Source organism: Polistes dominula, unplaced genomic scaffold, assembly GCF_049000335.1.
Source record: "Polistes dominula isolate Pdom_NZ unplaced genomic scaffold, Pdom_raw_medaka contig_17, whole genome shotgun sequence".
Taxonomy (NCBI): Eukaryota; Metazoa; Arthropoda; class Insecta; order Hymenoptera; family Vespidae; genus Polistes; species Polistes dominula.
In genome coordinates this window covers 2,699,484-2,719,415 of record NW_028301049.1, presented here as the reverse complement: position 1 = coordinate 2,719,415, position 19,932 = coordinate 2,699,484, and the positions used below count along the sequence as shown (strand labels likewise).

At 23.1% G+C, this 19,932-nt stretch overlaps 2 protein-coding genes and 2 long non-coding RNA genes across 5 annotated transcripts; 2 read left to right on the top strand and 2 right to left on the bottom strand.

Moving 5' to 3' along the window:
- The first annotated feature begins 54 nt into the window (after positions 1 to 54).
- On the top strand, positions 55 to 2,821 carry LOC107067980 (odorant receptor 82a). Its single transcript, XM_015323956.2, has 5 exons — positions 55 to 1,529; positions 1,612 to 1,711; positions 1,933 to 2,043; positions 2,124 to 2,279; positions 2,553 to 2,821. Exons 1-5 carry the CDS (start codon positions 739 to 741, stop codon positions 2,604 to 2,606), a joined length of 1,212 nt encoding a protein of 403 aa, XP_015179442.1. The 5' UTR covers positions 55 to 738; the 3' UTR covers positions 2,607 to 2,821.
- On the bottom strand, positions 1,484 to 2,242 carry LOC149031567 (uncharacterized). Its single transcript, XR_016177607.1, has 3 exons — positions 2,106 to 2,242; positions 1,843 to 2,031; positions 1,484 to 1,616 (listed from the first exon to the last, which is right to left on the bottom strand). It is a non-coding gene; the product is annotated as an uncharacterized LOC149031567 (long non-coding RNA).
- Positions 2,822 to 3,003: 182 nt separating the features above from the next.
- LOC107067981 (odorant receptor 10) lies at positions 3,004 to 5,248 on the top strand. Its single transcript, XM_089175469.1, has 5 exons — positions 3,004 to 4,297; positions 4,400 to 4,499; positions 4,576 to 4,686; positions 4,775 to 4,930; positions 5,009 to 5,248. Exons 1-5 carry the CDS (start codon positions 3,501 to 3,503, stop codon positions 5,057 to 5,059), a joined length of 1,215 nt encoding a protein of 404 aa, XP_089031595.1. The 5' UTR covers positions 3,004 to 3,500; the 3' UTR covers positions 5,060 to 5,248.
- Positions 5,249 to 6,106: 858 nt separating this feature from the next.
- On the bottom strand, positions 6,107 to 19,347 carry LOC107067985 (uncharacterized). Of its 2 annotated transcripts, XR_016177600.1 has the most exons (3): positions 18,466 to 19,347; positions 6,906 to 10,584; positions 6,107 to 6,822 (listed from the first exon to the last, which is right to left on the bottom strand). It is a non-coding gene; the product is annotated as an uncharacterized LOC107067985 (long non-coding RNA). The 2 variants fall into 2 exon arrangements; XR_001475948.2 differs by lacking the exon at positions 18,466 to 19,347 and having other exon boundaries at positions 6,906 to 14,350.
- Between the last annotated feature and the right edge of the window lie 585 nt (positions 19,348 to 19,932).

Here is a 19,932-nt window from a genome sequence, read left to right as displayed (position 1 = left end):
ACTCCGACAAATGTGTGTCTGTGTATGTATGTGTATGCATGTGTGTGTTTGTTTAACAATTCAGTACGTTTTATCGCATATTTATATGTTACATAGGATTTAATTTACAAAGTTTGTATGTTTTAAGTGAGTATACTTCGTTATATATATATAAGATTAGTAGAGAAAAAAAAATTAGAAAACAAAAAAAAAATAATTAATAATAATAATAATAATATATGACAAGAAGCAGTTTAGCTTGATCGAAATATAAAAAAAAAAGAAAAAAAACAAAGATTGATTATTTTCAAATTGTTTCACGTTCGCTGTACAAACGACAACTGAACTTCGCGACAACCTGGTAAAAAATCAACCCTTTTGAATTATTAAATAGCAACAAAAAAGTATAACGTTATGCAATTTCAACGATTGCTTTAACATCGAACAATTTACAAAAGCGATTTCGCAAGTACTGAAATCGCGTGTCATGAAAAAACCACAATCGGCCGATTTTCTTACAACCCCTCCTCCCCCCCCCCTAGCCACCCTTTCTTACACTTTGCATGAGAATTCTGATGTCATACATTACTTGAAATTATTATTGATCGTTGAAATAAACGTGTAATCTTTGTATGAAATCGTAAAAACATAGAGAAGGGTACGAGTACCGAAATAAGCTTCAAGGAAGAAAGAAAAAAAAGAAAATAATTTCCTTCGATATATCCGATAGAAAAAAAAAAAAGAAAGAAGGAAAAAAACATGACGCATGAGTTAGGGTTTCGTAATATGGGATACAAATCGCATGTTGATTACGTGGTGAAGGTTGCACGAACCCTTTTAACGCCGATAGGTATCTGGCCGTTGTATCGTGGCGACAGTTTATCTGACAAAATCAAAATGTACATTCAAATAAGTTTGATATTTGGTCTGATGTGTTGTCTATTGATACCCCATTTGATTTATACTTACTTCGATGCGGAACAATTAATAAAAGAGATGAAAGTAATAGCAGCCCAGGTGTTCAGTACATTGGCAATTGTTAAATTTTGGACGGTTATAATAAATAGAAAAGAAATTGGTTATTGTTTGTTGGAAATGGAACGACAATACAAAGAAGTTGAATGTGAGGATGATCTGATGGTTATGGTTAAGAGTGCTAAAATTGGTAGGCTATTTACAATAGCTTATTTAAGTTTATCTTATGGTGGGGCTTTACCCTATCATATTATTTTACCATTGGTTGCTGAACCAATTGTCAAGGATGATAATACTACCATGTTACCCTTACCCTATTTGAGTGATTACATTTTTTTCGTTGTTGAAACTTCACCGATATTTGAGATATTCTTCGTTGGTCAGATATTCGTAAGCAGTATTATACTGTCAACCAATTGTGGGGTTTACAGTTTAATCGCTAGTTGCGTTATGCACTCATGTTGTTTGTTCGAAGTTGTACGTAGACAAATTGATACGATATTTCAATATGAAACTGAAGAAAATCTTCGTAAAAGGATTTATGTTATCATCGATAATCATCTTCAAGCTATCAGGTTGGTTGATTGATTGATTGATTTTCAATTTTTTTTTGACACATATTTTTTCATTAATAATATTTTGGTGAATCATTTGCAGGTATGCTGAAAAGATTGAACAGGCATTGAATATTGTTTTTCTTTGCGAAATGGTCGGGTGTACTATTATTATATGTTTCTTAGAATTTGGTGTACTCGTGGTATGTATAAAAAATAAAATATATATTTTTATTTAAACAATTATACGAGTAGAAATATCTCATTGCGATTAATTAAACAAATTGATATTTGATATCGTGAATTAATATATATAATATCAACGTTTACTTACTTGTAAATTTTTGTATATTTTTGATCAACGTGTACAAGCTTTGTTTTAAGTTTAATATTAATATGAAATCAATTGTTTATAACTTTATAGGATTGGGAAGATAAGGAAACTTTGGGTATGATGACTTATGGGGTTTTAATGACATCAATTTTTGTCAACGTTTTTATCATTTCTTATATTGGTGATCGTCTGAAAGAAGAGGTAATCATTTTTTTAAGATTCAAGTTATTGTAATTACTTTTTTATTATTTACTCTTACTTACAAATGTTATTATCAAAAGAGCGAACTGGTTGGCGAATCAACATATTCGATCGAGTGGTATCGTCTTCCCAGTACTATAATAAAAGATTTGGTTATGATAATTGTACGTTCTAATCGACCATCTCGTTTAACAGCTGGAAAAATTTTTGACGTATCACTTCAAGGTTTTTGCGATGTGAGTAATATTCTCAATTATGTTGATAAATTTATCTGATTAATATTACGTCAGCTGATGAAAATAAACCAAATTAGAAAATTGATTATAAAATATTATGTATAAGATTTATTATGAAATACAAAAATCAATTTAATACCAAGTTAAATATTAACAAATAATAATAAAACAATATTTATTATTTATAAGAAAGTAAAGATAGTATCATATTAAATTAATTTTCAATCAAAATTTGTAGAAAGAAAAGAAAAATAGGAAATATATTTTTCGCAGGTTTGCAAGACTTCGGCTGCCTACCTGAATTTTCTTCGAACCATGGTTGCATGAATTGTTTCTTAAATAAAAAAAAAATAATCCTTGCTATACAACAAAACCATACAAAAAAAAAAAAACTATCAATATTTTGTTTAAAATCTCACAAACCGAGTATCACAATAATCATTGAAAATAATCAAGTATATCTTATTGTTAAATTTATCTTACTATAAATGTATCACTTGAAAGAAAAATAAACGTTTAAATTAATCTGGAACAAAATGGTAAATAAAAATCATCATTCGCGTGTATTCACCATTGACAAGAAAGGATGATCGTCTAAAATAAAAAATCAAAAAAATCAAACTTTCTAATAGACCTTAGAAAATACTACGTTTGAAACTTTTCCATTGCGCAAGCAAGCGCGCACAGATATTTCTTGCGATTTGCTATTTCCACTGACATTAGACTTTTCGTATAAACGTCGATCATTTTCTTGAAACTATCAGAAACAAATCGGATGATCGTCTAAAATAAAAAATCAATAAAATCAAACTTTCTAATAGACCTTAGAAAATACTACGTTTGAAACTTTTCCATTGAATTTTTCAGCAATAAAAAAAAAAAATAACAGCTTCTCATCCTATCCTTTCCAAGTTTTTCGAACGTATGTTCAAGAAATTAAAAGAAAACGTTTGAGTTTAAGTTTCATGAATAATTCTAAAGATACGCAAGCGCGCACGGATATTTCTTGCGATTTGCTATTTCCACTGACATAAGAGTTTTCGTATTAACGTCGATCATTTTCTTGAAACTATCAGAAACAAATCGAACGCAATCATTTCTCTTGCAAATCTTTTCTGTTAAGGGGTAAAGAAAAAAAAACAAAAAAAGAAGAAGAAAGAAAGGAAAGATATCAACAGAAAAGAAAAAGAAAAAAAGAAAAACAACAAAAACAACTTTGTTATGATTATATACGAGAAGAATAAAAATTACGAAGAAGATTTGAGATATACGAACGAGTTGTGCGATTATTTGCTTCGTACTTTAGGCGTATGGCCATTTTCGAAAGCGACGAAAAATACAATAACAAAAAGTTTATTTAAATTAATAATAATATTACTTTGTTACGGTTTACTTTGTTTTTTCGTAATACCAGCAATATTACATTTGATCATGATAGAAACTAATCCTCACGCAAAGTTAAAAAAATTACCATTGATATTTTACAATGTAATGTCGGTTGCAAAATACAGCGGATTAATATTACAAGAGAATCAAATAGCACGTTGTTTGAGACACGTTGAAGAAGATTGGAAAAGTATTGGTATCGAACCTTATCGAATGATCATGAAAGAAAAAGCTAAAATTGGAAGAAGATTGTTGTTCATTTGTGGAATACTCATGTACAGTAGCGGTGGTTTTAATAGAGTTTTTCTACCCTTATCTAGGGGTGCCATTGTAACATCACAAAATATTACGATAAGACCATTACCTTGTTCAGCTTATTATATATTTTTCGATGAACAAATAACCCCTAATTACGAGATCGTATTTTGTCTGCAGTGCGTTTCAGGATTGGTCACTTATTCCATTACAACAGCTATCTGCGGACTTGCTGCATTATTCGTCATGCACGCATGCGGACAATTAGAAATTCTTGTCGATTTAATTGAAGGTATTGTTAAACAAACCGATTTACAAAAAGAACATACGAATAAACTCATTTCTATTACTGTTGAACATCAAATTAGAGTAAGAAGGTATGAAGAATCATTAATTATTTATTATTTATATTAAATATAATTCGATCGATTATATATATAATAATTTTAAAAATATAATAAAATAATACGTGTTCGTAGTTTTTTGCAAACTGTCGAAGTTACAATGCAACAAATTTGTTTGATTGAACTAATGGGTTGTACACTGACCATGTGTTTTTTTGGATATTGTTTGATTACGGTACTAATGTTACACTTCATTCTTTTTTTTAACGTTAATAATTATTTTTTAATTAATAATTATATTAATTTTAAAGGAATGGGGAAATCATACAATTACGAGTATTTGTACTTACTTCGTTGGTCTTTTGTCAATTACTTCTCACATTTTTATGTTCTGTTTTGTCGGTGAACAACTTACTTTACAGGTATAAAACGTCTTATAATTTATACATCTAATTTAAATAATTGTTTATGATCATAGATTATTATTTATTAAATTATTACAAATGTTAGGCAGAAAAAGTGGCATTAACATCTTGCGTATTAGATTGGTATCGTTTACCAAACAACAAAGCTAAAAGTGTTATATTAATTATGGCAATTTCTCATTGTCCAATGAGAATCACAGCAGGAAACGTAATAGAACTTTCTCTACAAACGTTTGGTCAGGTATAATGAAAGTTTGACTAATATTTGTTTGCAATTATTCTAATATTGATTATTTAAATGTATCTCAGTTGGTTGTAGGTTATTAAAACTGCTGCAGCATATTGTAACATGTTAAGAACAGTTACATAATTATTATTTTATTAAGTAGTCAAATGAATATTATAAAATGTATATGAAAAAACGTTTGTGTGTGTGTGTATGTGTGAAGCTTGATATGTAAGTTTTTTTTTTTTTTTTTTTAATTTTATTATAAATTATTTTGATATTTCATAATTCTTATAAGAATAATTTGTTAATATTATAATTATATTTATTTAAATGATTTGACATTTCTTATTTTCAAACGTGTAACAAAAATTTAAAGATCACATCGACTTTTTAAGAATTAACAAAAAAAATTATAAAATGTTATTCAATTATATTTATGAATTGTAAAACGTAATTTATAAAGTTTCTTGAAGTATATTTAATAAAAGGGGTTTGTGTTTTTTCTTTGTAGACGATATAATCTATAATATTCTAGTTAAATATTGATTAGATTTGTTGTAATCGATATTTGCGCAAGTTTTCTACAAATTTTCTATGTATGTATATCTTTCATAGTATTTAAAATCAATATACGGTTTTATTCTAGTAGAATAATGTGTATTTGTAATATGATTAAACTTGTATAAATAAAAAATTAATCTTTAATAAATTTTATAAATTATTAACACAAAAATAAAATTAAAATTATCTACAAAGTATTATTTTCGTAAATTATTTAGAATGAATTTTTACAATAGTTTAATCAATGATAATGCAGAGTACAGTCAATATTTTATCTACTAAGATTTTGTATTATTATCATTTACCAATCTTATCATCAACAATTGATATTACCGACATTATTGATTTTTTTTTTGTATCTACATTTATTGGTAACTTATCTACAGTATAAATTTGTTTATTTAGAATTGTTAGAATTAAAAATAGTTTAAATACAATTTTTCTTAAATGATATTTCTAAAATTTTGTTTTGTTACAATTTATATAGAGAATTAATTTTTATATTTAATAAGACAATTTGATTGTGAAATAAAATACTTAGAATAATATTTTTATTTTGATTAGAACATTTGCGCAAAGATAATAATTACAAAAGGATGGGAATTTGTAGAAATAATTAATTACATATTTGTCATAGTTAATAATTATTTATTTCAATTTGTATTTTATTAATCTTTCTGAATGTGATACTCCATTTATCTTTTTCTTTTTATAATAGTTAGAAGAGTTACATTAAATTATGTATTTTCAATGTTTTTCGAAACAATTGTAGAAAAATTCTGATTTTATATCGAACTACTTTATTCTTTCATTTTATATCATTTAAATATTAATTTATGTTATTTATATCATTGTCATTATCTATTTCTATTCTCTTCTATAAATTTTATATTTTGTCAAAATATATTACAGGTACTGAGTAATATGTAATCTTTACATTTCAACATTTTCTTTTAAAAATTATTCTATTACATTTATCTTTCTCGTATATTATTAATTATTATGATCATTCATCAAATTACATTAATTTATAAACAATATATTTTGTATTAAATTATACGTGTCGCATATGTTTCATAATTTTTGTATAATAAAACATTTTGTTTGCATTCTTTATCAATGATCATTTTACTGATGTATCATAATTTCTAAAAGATTTTCTATTTTCTATTTTATTTCTTATTTGTATCTTATATTTTATATCTAATTTTTCAGGTAACTTGTAAATTATTATATATATTTTTTTGTTTAATAATTATTATCTCATCATTTCATAGAATTCAATCGTCAGGTTCAATAAAATGCAACTCGTGATTAGCATACTCCTTCCAGAATGGATTTTCCTGCAAAAAAATAAAATAAAATTATTATCTGCACATTAATTAATTTAATAAAATATGAACAATATTTATTAAAAAATACTAACCTTTATTTATATTGAACCAACTTTGATGAAACCCGCAATGAATTTCAATGTTTTTTTCCATTTTTATTCCATCATACTTTCTCGATGATAATTATAAATATTTAAATAAATTTTATCATTGTTTATATAAATTTTCCATCATTTGTTTTATCGATATTTCATATTAAATGATCGTCAATGAATTTCATAAGCATCAAGCTATTTTATTTTATTTTTATTTTCAATTAAAATTTATTCAATTTCAGCATCATATGCATTACAATTATTCCATCTAATTGTTTGTTTATTTAATTATATCGCATTTTATATTTTTTGTGCGGGTAGATAAAATTATTCTCTCATTATTTTTTTTATTTTATATTAATTAGAAACAATTTATTTGACTTTTATATTGTTCTTATCCATTTTTATTCCTCACTCGATCCGATGGTACCTGAAAACTCAAATCTTCCAAGAGTAGTATCCGAAAAAAATATCTATGCAATAATTATAATAATTTAATTCTTATATGTATAATATTATATTAATTTGTATACATATTATTATTAAAATATTATTATAAATATTAAAAAGTTATTATAAAAATTTGTATATGAATATTTTGGATTAAAGTTTGTAAAAGTTTGTAAAGATTAATATTAATGAAAAAAAAACAATATCTAAAAATACTACAATCTTGAGGATAAGATAAATGCAGATATTAAAATTGTAAAAATAGATTTTTATATAATTTTTATTTGTAAATAATTAAAAAAGGAAGAGATTGAAAAAAATTGTGTAAAATTCTATACTCGTAAGCAAATCTTATTTCGTTTTAGAATAGATATTAAATATAATACTTTGATAGTGTCATTGTGTTTGTTTAAATTATAATTATTTTTATTTATTTTCATTCATATATATATATATATATATATATATATATATATATATATATATATTAAATAATAATATATATTGTTTAAACGAACCTTACTCAATGTATTCCTAAAAAAAAAATTTAACTCAAACATTTGCTCTCGTAGAATTCAATTTATGTATCATTTTATTTATTCATCATTTATTCATTAATAATCATAATAATCATTGTCATTTGATCAAATTCAGTATCATAATTGAATAAAAAAAAATTGATTTTTTCAATTACGTGAATATAGTCATAATAATAATAATAATCATGATTGATAAAAATATATCAGTTGATTAGTTGTAATTTTTAAAGAAGATTTTCTAATCATCGTTAACTTTCATTTATGTTGTATCTAAATTTCTTTCACCTAAGGATATAAAGAGTTAGTTTATTTAAAAAAAAAAACAAAAAGGAAGAAAAAAAAAAGAAATGGACGATGACATAGCGAGTCTTAATTATGATTGCAATTATAACCTTTACCTTGCCAAACGATTGGTCATCGATATGAAAAAAGTTCGCGGTAAATTCATTGATATTAATTATTAATAATATATTAAAATAATTAACGATAATTTTGATGTTATATTCGAGTAGAAAAAAAATCTACACTTACTGGTTTTTTTTTTTACTTTTTTTTTATTCCTTATTTCATTTTATTATTATCTTTTTTTTTAGTTATTTTTGTATTAAACTTCTGTCACATAGTTTCATTGCATAATAATAATTTTGTATTATTATATATACTTTTGTTTCTTTCTAATTATTTGCAATTGAAAAAAAAAAAGTAATATTAAAATATGATTTATTTGTTCCTAAAATATTCTAAAAATAATGATTAAAAAGTAATCCTAATATTTTATTATAAACAATGCATAGTTAAAGTTTGTTAAAACAATCCACGTATTATTTGAAAGCATGCTATCTAATTATTATCATTAAGCTTTAATATTAAATTGCGTAATAATATTTGTTAATGTTAATTTTTATAAAATGCGCTAATGTAAAAACTTACGTCTCTTTAATGCAATTATTAATTCAATTTAATTTGCAAAATGGTCATATATTTTTTTCTTTCTTTCTTTCTTTCTTTCTTTTGTATTAATAAGTAATTTAATTGCATTTTAAATAAGTGCTTGCAAAATTCCTTGGTAAACTTTTTATGTTGTTTTCAATTATTTGAAGGATCGATTAAACATTATCAATGTAATATTGTGGTCAAAAAAAAATGTGTTTCTTCTTTTTATATATTTTTTTTTTTTTATAGATCGGCAAAATGCAGTCAAGTGGTTACGTTTTTTGATGAATAATACCAGCAACGATATAGTTGAAATAAAACTTAGGAATGATTTTATGCATTATTTAGTATTAAATCTTCAAGAAGGTCAGCTTGGAACACCATTCGATAAACCACCGCCAATTGTTGCTTCTCTCATGGAAATAGCAGATTTTATTGTCAGTAAATTTGTTTTTTTCTTTTATTATAACTTTTTGTCTTCTAAATCATCATCTATCTCTCTTCTATACTATTTCACTTCTCATTGTATTACGTAATATATAAATAATAAGTATATATTATATTTTAAATATTATTCTAATGGAGTATTTTATATAAAGTTGTTTGTGTTGTATTATAAAAAATTCAGATAGTATTGTAGGAAAAATAAGTTTCAATTAATTATTAATAGATTATATATTTTTCATTTTGTAATCGTTCAATGGGTATGTGTTTCATATTTCGAATCAATTATATTTCCTACAGTGGGGAATTAAATATATAATATTATTAATTATTTTTTTTTCTTTTTTTTTTAATTAATTTATACCAAGGGGTGTTGCGTGACAACTATTGTAATAAAATTGCCAACACTTTTTTATCAAATATGATCAATTATTATTTATTGCAACTCGTTCGAAATGTCCATTAACATTTTCTTTTCGTAATAATTCTTTCTTTTAGTTTTTTTTTTTTTTCAATTTGGAATTTCTATTTTCATTTTTCACTTTTTCTGTTTTGATGCCGGACACAAATAATTTTTATCAATTTTCTTTTTGACATAGGAAAACAACGTGTAATTAAATGTTTTATTAGTTTGAATGTCTTTTTTTTTTTTGTTAAAGTTATAAATAAATTGTTAACAGGGAAAATGGAATAATAATATTTCATGAAATATGTAAAAATTCATTTGTCAAATATTTTTTAGCCTAACGACAAAATCGATGATGTTATCGATGATGGATTAGATTCAACGAATGATTTAGAAGACCCGGATAAAGAAAAATCAATGATAGCATCTTTATCACCCGACAATGGTGAATTTTTGGCATCACAACCTGTACCCCATCATGGTTCATTTTGTTATTTAGCAATAACTTCGAAGAAAAAAGATAATTAAAAAACACAAAAATATGATTCTTCATAATTAATTTCATTTCAATTTTTCTCTCTCTCTCTCTCTTTAATCAATTCTCTTATCAATTCAATCATTTTTATCAAATTTATTTTTATTCATTTTATTACTTTCGCGCGAATATTTTCTTGATAAATATTCAATTTTATTCAATACACACTTATTTTTTTTTTTTTTTTTATTAGTTTATTACGTCATTCGTATTTAATTTTTGTAATCATAGTAATCAAATATATTTCTGTCATCATTTATTCACAACGTATATTCTTCATATTATTATCGAAGTTTTATTTATATAAATTGTTCATTTATTTTCATTATTAGGGTGTAACTTTACGCTCCCTTTAAGCGAATAGGAAAACTGGAAAATATATAAAAAAAGAAATAACAAATTGGAAAAATAGTATTTGGCCATTGCAAAAAGCAGCATAGTTTTGTTACTAGACACTATATTAATTAGCTTCTAGTTTATTTATAATTCGTTTAATTTTTGTTTGTTTGTTTTTTTTTTTTTTTTTTTATTATTCTTACATCACATTAAATTATTTTTAATAGATTATGCTATTTAAAATGCAGAAAAATCTAGCGTATTATTATATTCTATTAGGCTTTTTTAAATTTATTTTATAAACGTTGTTTCAACTTGCAAACATTGTCAAACAATAAGAAATGTAATTAGAGGATTGTAGCATCGTTAAAAAAAAAAAAAAGTAAAAAAATCTTATTTCATATATAGTGCCTTTAATTTGGATTTTGAATCATGCAAAACAATTTTTGAAGATTTTGTAAAAAATTGTTCAATTAATTTACACACACAAACATGAAATGTAAAAATAGTAAAGCGATTTGAAGAAATTGCTTTGAAGAAATACATTAAATATTGTCATAATATTCTTTCATAATTATAAATATTTTATGAATTTAAACAAAAAGAAATTTTAAATACATTTGTTTGTTTAATTATTTGTCATTTTTGAATTATAAAAAATACGATAAACAAGCAATGGCTTTTGAAAAATTCATAATGTTCAATTTCATACTCATGCTTCTGTAACAAAATGATCATATTTAAAAGTAACAAATTAATTTAGATAAATATTTCAATGTTATTTATTTAAAAATGTCATTAATCATTGACACAAGTGGACAATTATAATTTTTTGATTATTATATTATAAAAATATTGATTAAAAGTTTCATTAATTAATAAAAATATTGTATCAGGGTATATCATATTTCATACTCATGCTTTCAAAACTATGATCATATTTAAATAACAAATTATTTAACAATTACTTTTGAAATATCTTAATATTTCAATTTTTTTATTTTTCTATAATAATATTTCATTTTTATCAATTTGTTATAATCTTTATTATTGATATAAATATATTTGTCTTATCTTAGTTTGTTTATCACTTAGATAAAATATATATTTAATAATTATTTCAGATAATTTATTTATTTATGACACTTAATACAAATTTATAAATTCATTTTCTTATACTTGGCAATAATTTATTGATTATTATTATTACTATTATTATAATAAAATGAATATTATTTGTCATTAAGATATGATCAATTTAGTTTCAAATCAATATGTACAACACATTATTATTATATCGATTTATTATCGATTTATTCACGTAAACAAGCGACACATCAATCCTGTCGTTGCATGCAAAAGAAAGAAAAAAAAAAGAAAAAAGAAAAAAAAAGATACGAAAGAATCGTGCAGCTTTAAAATAAACAAATTGTTTCATATAATATATAATTTGTGTTTGTTTCATTGAAATATAGAAATAAATTACTCAACATTGTCATAAGTCGCGTTAAAATTGAAATAACATTTAATATAGAAAAGATTTACGTGCAATTTGTATAAATATTATATATATATATATATTTGTTAAATAAAATATTTCATTAAAGATAATATATCAGAAAATTCAGCAGATGCACATGTTATTAGAATTTGTAAATGGTTATATAAGAAAAAAAAATATTTTTAACGATCAATACTAATTCTATTAATTATTTTAATTTATTTATTTAAAAAAAAAAGTGGTATTTTATTATTGCGACTAATTGAAAAATGATTTAAAAATGTATGTACATGTATAGAGAAAAATATTAAATGATGTAGGAATAAATAAAAAAAAATGTTACAAATCAGATAATTGGTAATATTTTTGTTTATTATTATTTATGCATATTAAGACGAAATATGAAAATTGGAAAGAATAATAATAATTCACACAATTGAAATATCAAAAAGAAAAAAGAAAAGATACATGCAGATCGAATCAAAACTGCAACATATTTTTTTATCTCGATAGATATATCATATTTTATTTGATATTTATCATATTTAAAATCTAATTTATATTTTATTTTCAATATATAAAGAAATTATTTAATTCAATAAAATAATACTTCATCGAAGGAGGTCGTGTAATTAGGAAAAAAAAAAAATAGAAAAAAATAGAAAAAAATTACAACGGAATATTTGTGGGCGTTAAACCAACGAAGTTTTTATGTTTAAAAAAACCCATATACATGTTGAAATATTATGTGAAACTTATTCATCTTTAAGTTTCATTTTTTTTCCCTGCATTAATGCATCTTTTTAAATATTTTATTTTTGTTAATAATTAATAATTAATTACATATATTGTTACAATATTTATCATTTAAATTGGTTTTTGACTAAATTTTGAGGCTAATTAATTATATTATTTACTAACTTGTATAAGAGTTTTTACGTACAAATCAGTGCTACGTCAAAACGAACCTAATTGATGAATATATTGATGAATATATATAAATATATATATATATATATGTATTTCTCGTTCACTTTCTTTTTTTATCCTGATCTATGTTGAATTTTTATATGTTTCAAAATTGCAACCTAATGCTAAATTGTTTTTCTTCTTTCTGTTCTGCCTTGTGCTTTGCTTGTATTTGATTTTCTTTTTTTTTTTTTTTTGATTTTTCTTTGCGCGATCGACGTGCTCCAATATATTTTGCACGACACAAAAATCGAAGGTTTTTACGCACACAGGTTGTTTTTTTTTTTTAACATCCGTTATTTAATATAATAATAGATCAAATATTCTATAAGACGTTCTTTGAGGAAGTATAATTTATTTATTTATTTTTTTTTTATATTAATATCATCTATAGATTTCAAATATTTTTTGTGTCTGTGTTTGTGTATTATATCTATCAATTTTTAAGTCAATAATTTGTCTCACAAATTTATAACAATATTATTTTATAAATATCAATAAATCGTCATGCGTTATATGATATTTTTTTATAATTTTTATATTAATAAATTTATGTGCGTTAAAGAAATCACGCGGGAGATGGAAGGGGTAAAAAATGGTTGCCATTTTTTAATCAGTATACGCTTATGAGATGTAGTTGTTTGTATTTTTTTCTTTTCTGATCGATGAATAAATTGTATAAAAAAAAAAAAAGAAAAATGTATTGAATAGAAATAGAGAGAATACAAAAAAAAAAAAAAAACAAATAGAGGATTTTGAAAGATCGTAGAATGGAGGATTGAAAAATTGTAAATAAATCGAGAATAAATGTAAAGATGAATAATAGGAATATATGTAAAGATAAATGTATAAGTGATTAGATTAACCAGTTAACTATGATTAATAAAAAAGAAATTAGGAAGTGTATTGATAAAAAGAAAAAATAGGAAAGATGAGAAAGTATGAGAAAAGATATTTTAGAAGATTTTTTTAACAGGATATTTAGAAATGAAATGAATGATAGGAAAGCAATAATTGATTTATAAATTGAATAAATAGAATATATATATCTATAGAAGATATATCAAAAAGAAAGATGAGAAAGTATGAGAAAAGATATTTTAGAAGATTTTTATTAACAGGATATTTAAAAATGAAATGAATGATAGGAAAGCAGTAATTGATTTATAAGTTGAATAAATAGAATATATATATCTATAGAAGATATATCAAAAAGAAAGATGAGAAAGTATGAGAAAAGATATTTTAGAAGATTTTTATTAACAGGATATTTAAAAATGAAATGAATGATAGGAAAGCAGTAATTGATTTATAAGTTGAATAAATAGAATAATAGAATATATATATATATATATATATATATATATATATATATATATATATTCTATAGAAGATATATCAAAAAGAAAGATGAGAAAGTATGAGAAAAGATATTTTAGAAGATTTTTATTAACAGGATATTTAAAAATGAAATGAATGATAGGAAAGCAGTAATTGATTTATAAGTTGAATAAATAGAATATATATATCTATAGAAGTTATATCAAAAAGTTTCGTAAGATTGTAGATAAAAAAAGTTAAGCAGAAAGAGTAAGACAAAAAAAAATAATTTAAAAAAAACCATAGGAAAGTCAAGGTGTGAGAAAATGTATTATAGATAAGATAATTGTATAGGATGTTTAGAAAGTTAATGAATGAAAGGAAAGCTGTAATTTCTATCAAGTGACACTATTAAATGATATTCATTTAGGAAATGAGAAACAAAAAAAAGAAAAAAAAATATTCACAGATGAAAAGGAAGCTGCGAGAGTATTTAAAAAAAAAAAAGAAATTGGAAAGATGAATGAATAAAAAAAATTGTAGAGATTGATTAAATGAAAGATATAGATAAGACAGATATAATTTAGATATTTAATTATAATAAAAATATTTAGGAAGGACATAGATTTAGAAATAAAGCATTGATTTGAAAATAGATTTGTAATAGATTAGAAAATAGGAAAGATATATATATAGTAATACAGAATTTAGGATCAATTGAACAGATATAAGATAATTAGGAAAAAAAGCTCATAAGATAGTATTATTTAATAATTAATGATTTTTTATTAACTTTTTTCGAATTAGAGAAAAATTTAGTGATGGAAGATTCAAAGATTGATTTAAAAGCACAAGATTATTAATTATTATTTTTAAAAAAGCGAAAAAGATTAAAAACATTATAGGAAAGAGTTTGAAATATTTTCTACAATCAAAGTCAATGTAACAAAAAAAAAGAAAAAAAAGAAAAATTTGACCAATACTTTGAAGAAAAAGCATTTTTACTTCTTCCAACTATTAGATAGAAAGATAAAAAAAAGGAGTCTCGAAAAAAAAAAGAAAAGAGAAAGAAGAATTTAAAAAATTGACAGAGAAAGTCAGAAATAAAATCGAACAGCGTAAGTTGATAAAAAAGCTGACGAGAATGGGAATATAAAAATGGATTTAAAAAAAAAGAAATATTGGACATTTTTTTAATTTTTTCAACTATCAGATAGAAAGATAAAAAAGGAGTCTCGAAAAAGAAGAAAAAAGGAAGAAGATTTTAAAAAAATTGGCAGAGAAAGTCAGAAATGAAATCGAACAGCGTAAGTTGATAAAAAAGCTGACGAGAATGGGAATATAAAAATGGATTTTAAAAAAAAGAAATATTGGACATTTTTTTAATTTTTTCAACTATCAGATAGAAAGATAAAAAAGGAGTCTCGAAAAAAAAAGAAAAAAGAAAGAAGAATTTAAAAAATTGACAGAGAAAGTCAGAAATAAAATCGAACAGCGTAAGTTGATAAAAAAAGCTGGCGAGAATGGAAATATAAAAATAGATATAAAAAAAAAAAAGAAATATTGGACATTTTTTTAATTTTTTCAACTATCAGATAGAAAGATAAAAAAGGAATCTCGAAAAAAGAATAAAAAAGAAAGATTTTAAAAAAATTCGCAGAGAAAGTCAGAAATAAAATCGAACAGCGTAAGTTGATAAAAAAGCTGACGAGAATGGGAATATAAAAATGGATTTAAAAAAAAAGAAATATTGGACATTTTTTTAATTCTCCAACTATCAGATATAGAAAGATAAAATAAAATAAGTCTCGAAAAAAAGTATTACAAAATTGCAAGAGAAAGTTCAAAAAAAGGATAAGTGTGTTACTGTAGTATAGTTGATTTTGCATTGAGTGCATCAAAAAGTTTGTCAGAAATAAAATGAAACAGAGCGTAAGATGATAAAAAAAAAAAAGCTGGAGAGAAAGGAATATAAAAATGGATAGAAAAAAAAAGGCAGAAGATAAAAGACAAAAGACAAAAGACAAAAGACCAAAAAAAAGAAAAGAAATACTAGAAAAATATTAGACACGAACTAACAACAACTTGTAACGTCAGACTTTACAGTTCTCATGAATAAAAGCATTAAGATAGGAACAGTGTAAAGACAGTGTAAGCCTGCAATTAAATTCCCATTTCTCTCTCTCTCTCTCTCTCTCTCTCTCTCTCTCTCTCTCTCATTCTCTTTTTGACTATAACTCTTTTCCTGTCATCATAGATATCTCATCCCTGCACTAACACATATACCAAAGCTAACATACACACCCAGTGTATAGTAGAACTGTTAAGAGTGAAAAGGAAGTTGAATAAAAAAAAAAGAAGAAAAAAAAGAACACGGAACGATTGGCTTAGGTTTATTCTAAAAATAATAAAAAAAAAAAAAGACACAGCTACCCTTTTTCTCATCAATGCGAATAAAAGCTTTTAAGGATGTGGTAGTGTGAGTGGGTGATGTATATCACCAAAGGGGTAGAACTTCGTTAAATGTTCAACGTCTATGACGATTGTTACGAAGTTTTCAAGAGGCGTGGTCAAAGGGTTAAATCGTTCCCTATACGTGTTGAAAATGCAACTGTTTGAATTTTTAATAAGGGAAAGAGACTGTCTATAGAACTTAACCTATCTCGAGCTTTTTTAATATTCGATTAGAAGATAAAGTGGAGGAAGAAGGGTGATGATATACTTTGTGTACTTCTTATTTTACTATGTGTAAGTGTATGTGGGTTTATATATATGTAGTTTCAATATATCAGGGTTTCTCAATTTGAGATTTGAGAAAGTATTATCTGAGAAAAATATTTGGAATTATTTGTTTTTTTTATTCGTGTGTTGCAATTAACAAATCATTTAATCTTCATCAATGTTTTTTTAGTTTTATTCTTTCTTATAAATTCATTTTCAAATTTATATTAATAATTAATTTTATACTCTGTTAAATATAGTTTTGTTTTTATTTTTTTTAAATTTCTTTTCTTTTTTAATTTGTTATAATAATTATTGAATTTTTGGTATATTTAATATTATATTTTAAAAGGTTTAAAGGTACTTCTCTTATTCGAAGAAATTTTTCTTTTAAATATAGTTCTGTTTTTTTTTTAATTTGATATAATAATTATTGAATTTTTGGTATATTTAACATTAAATTTTAAAAGGTTTAGGGGGTACTTCTCTTATTCGAAGAAATTTTTCTTTTAAATATAGTTCTGTTCTTTTTTTTTAACTTGATAAAATAATTATTGAATTTTTGGTATATTTAACATTAAATTTTAAAAGAGTTGAAGGTACTTCTCTTATTCGTAGAAATTTTTCGTTTAAATATAGTTCTGTTCTTCTTTTTTAACTTGATATAATAATTATTGAATTTTTGGCATATTTAATATTAAATTTTAAAAGTGGGAGGAACTTCTCTTATTCGTAGAAATTTTTTGGAGATGTTCAGGTGGGACTATAATTTATAATAATTAAAAATAACATTGGGAAACACTGTTCTATACGATCGTTAGAAAAAAAAAGACGTGCGCATTTCTCTTACACACACACACACACACACACACATAAACACACACAGAAAACGTCTATACACAGAACATTTTTCTATCGAACTGGAATAGTGTGTAAAGACACAGGGACAGGTAAAAAAAAAAATAAAAAAAGTTGACTATAATTATAAAACAACAACGAGAGCTCAAAACTCGACTGGATTTTCTACTGTGCGTATCGCAGATTCGTTTCGAAAAAAAAAAAAAAACATTCGAGAGGAAGAAGAAAATGATTATTCCTTTTTTTAAACAATTTGAGTCAAAAATAAATTGTTATATTTAATTGGAAAATAATCATAGAATTATTTAATTCAATTTGCAATAGCATATTATATTTGATATTAAATTTTATGAGATAAATAATATTTCAATACGAATTTGTTTTTTATTATATTTTAAACTAATTCAATTATATTATTATATTATTTTATTTATGTTTATCATCATGGAAGATATGTCAATTTGTTTCTTAATATTTAATTAATATATTTTTTTTTAAATAATTATATTAATTAATTAAATAATTACTCGGTAATGTGTACGTACCTTAAAATTTTTGGAAATCATTGAATTTTCTTTAATTGTTTTCCTCCATTTTCATACCTTTTTTGTTTTTTTTTTAATCTGGGGTTTTCTTAAACCATCATTTTTACCTATCAAGCAACATATGTAATTTTTATTTTTTATTTTAGTTTATTTGTTAATTATTTTCTAGTAACTCAAACGATCAATCGTAAAACTTTTGTTGTCTGAGAAACTTTGCCGTCGAGACTATAACCCTTTTGTTTTTTTTTATTTATTTTTTTGTTTTTTATTCCTTTTTCTTTTTTTAGTATCTAACTTTTTACCTCTTCGGTTTCTATAGCATGTAGGGTACTTTGCAATAGAAATATCTTTGTGTTTTAACTTTTTTATTCTTTTCTCGTCGTAATTATTACTCATCTAGCTTATTATTATTATATTTTATTTTTTAAAGATTTCTTTTAATAATCATCTTTTGTTAAAAAGTTTTCACAAATTATGAGGAAACTTTGTTTCTTTATTCATCAATTTTTAAACAACTTCAAATTACTTTGTAATATTTATCTCGCGTTTAAATACATTTTTAATTATACTAATTAAGCATTTGTTATTTGATATCATTGATATAGATATAAATTATTTTTTCTTAAACATTCATTTTTCGCATTGATTTTCAATAATTATTTATTTATCAATATTGTTATTTATTCTTACGGAGATAATTATACCTTGTGAATAATTCTTAACAAATTTTAATTGTTTAACCATTAGAAAAATATTTTTTATTATTATTATTATTATTATAAAAGTTTTCGTTCAATCATTACGTTTTGCATTAATATTGTTGAAATGATTTTTCAATCAATCCTATAATTATTGTTTAAAAAATGTTGTTAATAAAATATGATCGTAGATCTATATATATATATATATATATTAATGGATTAATCAAATTTCATTTATATATATATATATATTTTTTTTTTCTTTAATAAATAATAATATTATTTTCAATGTGTTTATTTTTTCTTTTCTTGTTTATTTGAATAAATAAAATTATTTCACAATTTTTACAATAATATTTAAAAATAAATTTCATTGAAGTAATTGAACAACCACAAGTGTCTTCTTCTAAAAAAATAAAAAACAATGATTTCATTCGACAATGATTAGGATGAATTAATTCTGAAAAATAAAATTATTTATCTTCATAGATGTTAATCTCCATTGTTTATCGAAAATGTATCAAATTATTCGAATAAACGGCTCATTTATCATCATTGCACACTTTTCTAAAACGATGTATTTTAAACATTCGTAGAAATAATATAGAACAATACAATTCTAATCGTTTCTACGAATAAACAACATCGATAGAATTAACAGTGTGCTCAGAAGAGCACTTTGTCAATTATTCGATTAATTATACATTAAAAATTTTGTTTATTTCTTAATTAAAAAAAAAAAAATATTTAACACTAACACATTGAT

Excerpts from the sequence above, each read along its gene's own strand:
- LOC107067981 (XM_089175469.1), top strand. The coding sequence starts at position 3,501 with ATGATTATATACGAGAAGAATAAAAATTACGAAGAAGATTTGAGATAT. Across the intron at positions 4,298-4,399 it reads CATCAAATTAGAGTAAGAAG|TTTTTTGCAAACTGTCGAAG; the intron begins GTATGAAGAATC and ends ACGTGTTCGTAG. Across the intron at positions 4,931-5,008 it reads CTCTACAAACGTTTGGTCAG|GTTATTAAAACTGCTGCAGC; the intron begins GTATAATGAAAG and ends AGTTGGTTGTAG.
- LOC107067980 (XM_015323956.2), top strand. The coding sequence starts at position 739 with ATGACGCATGAGTTAGGGTTTCGTAATATGGGATACAAATCGCATGTT. Across the intron at positions 1,712-1,932 it reads TAGAATTTGGTGTACTCGTG|GATTGGGAAGATAAGGAAAC; the intron begins GTATGTATAAAA and ends ATAACTTTATAG. Across the intron at positions 2,280-2,552 it reads CACTTCAAGGTTTTTGCGAT|GTTTGCAAGACTTCGGCTGC; the intron begins GTGAGTAATATT and ends TATTTTTCGCAG.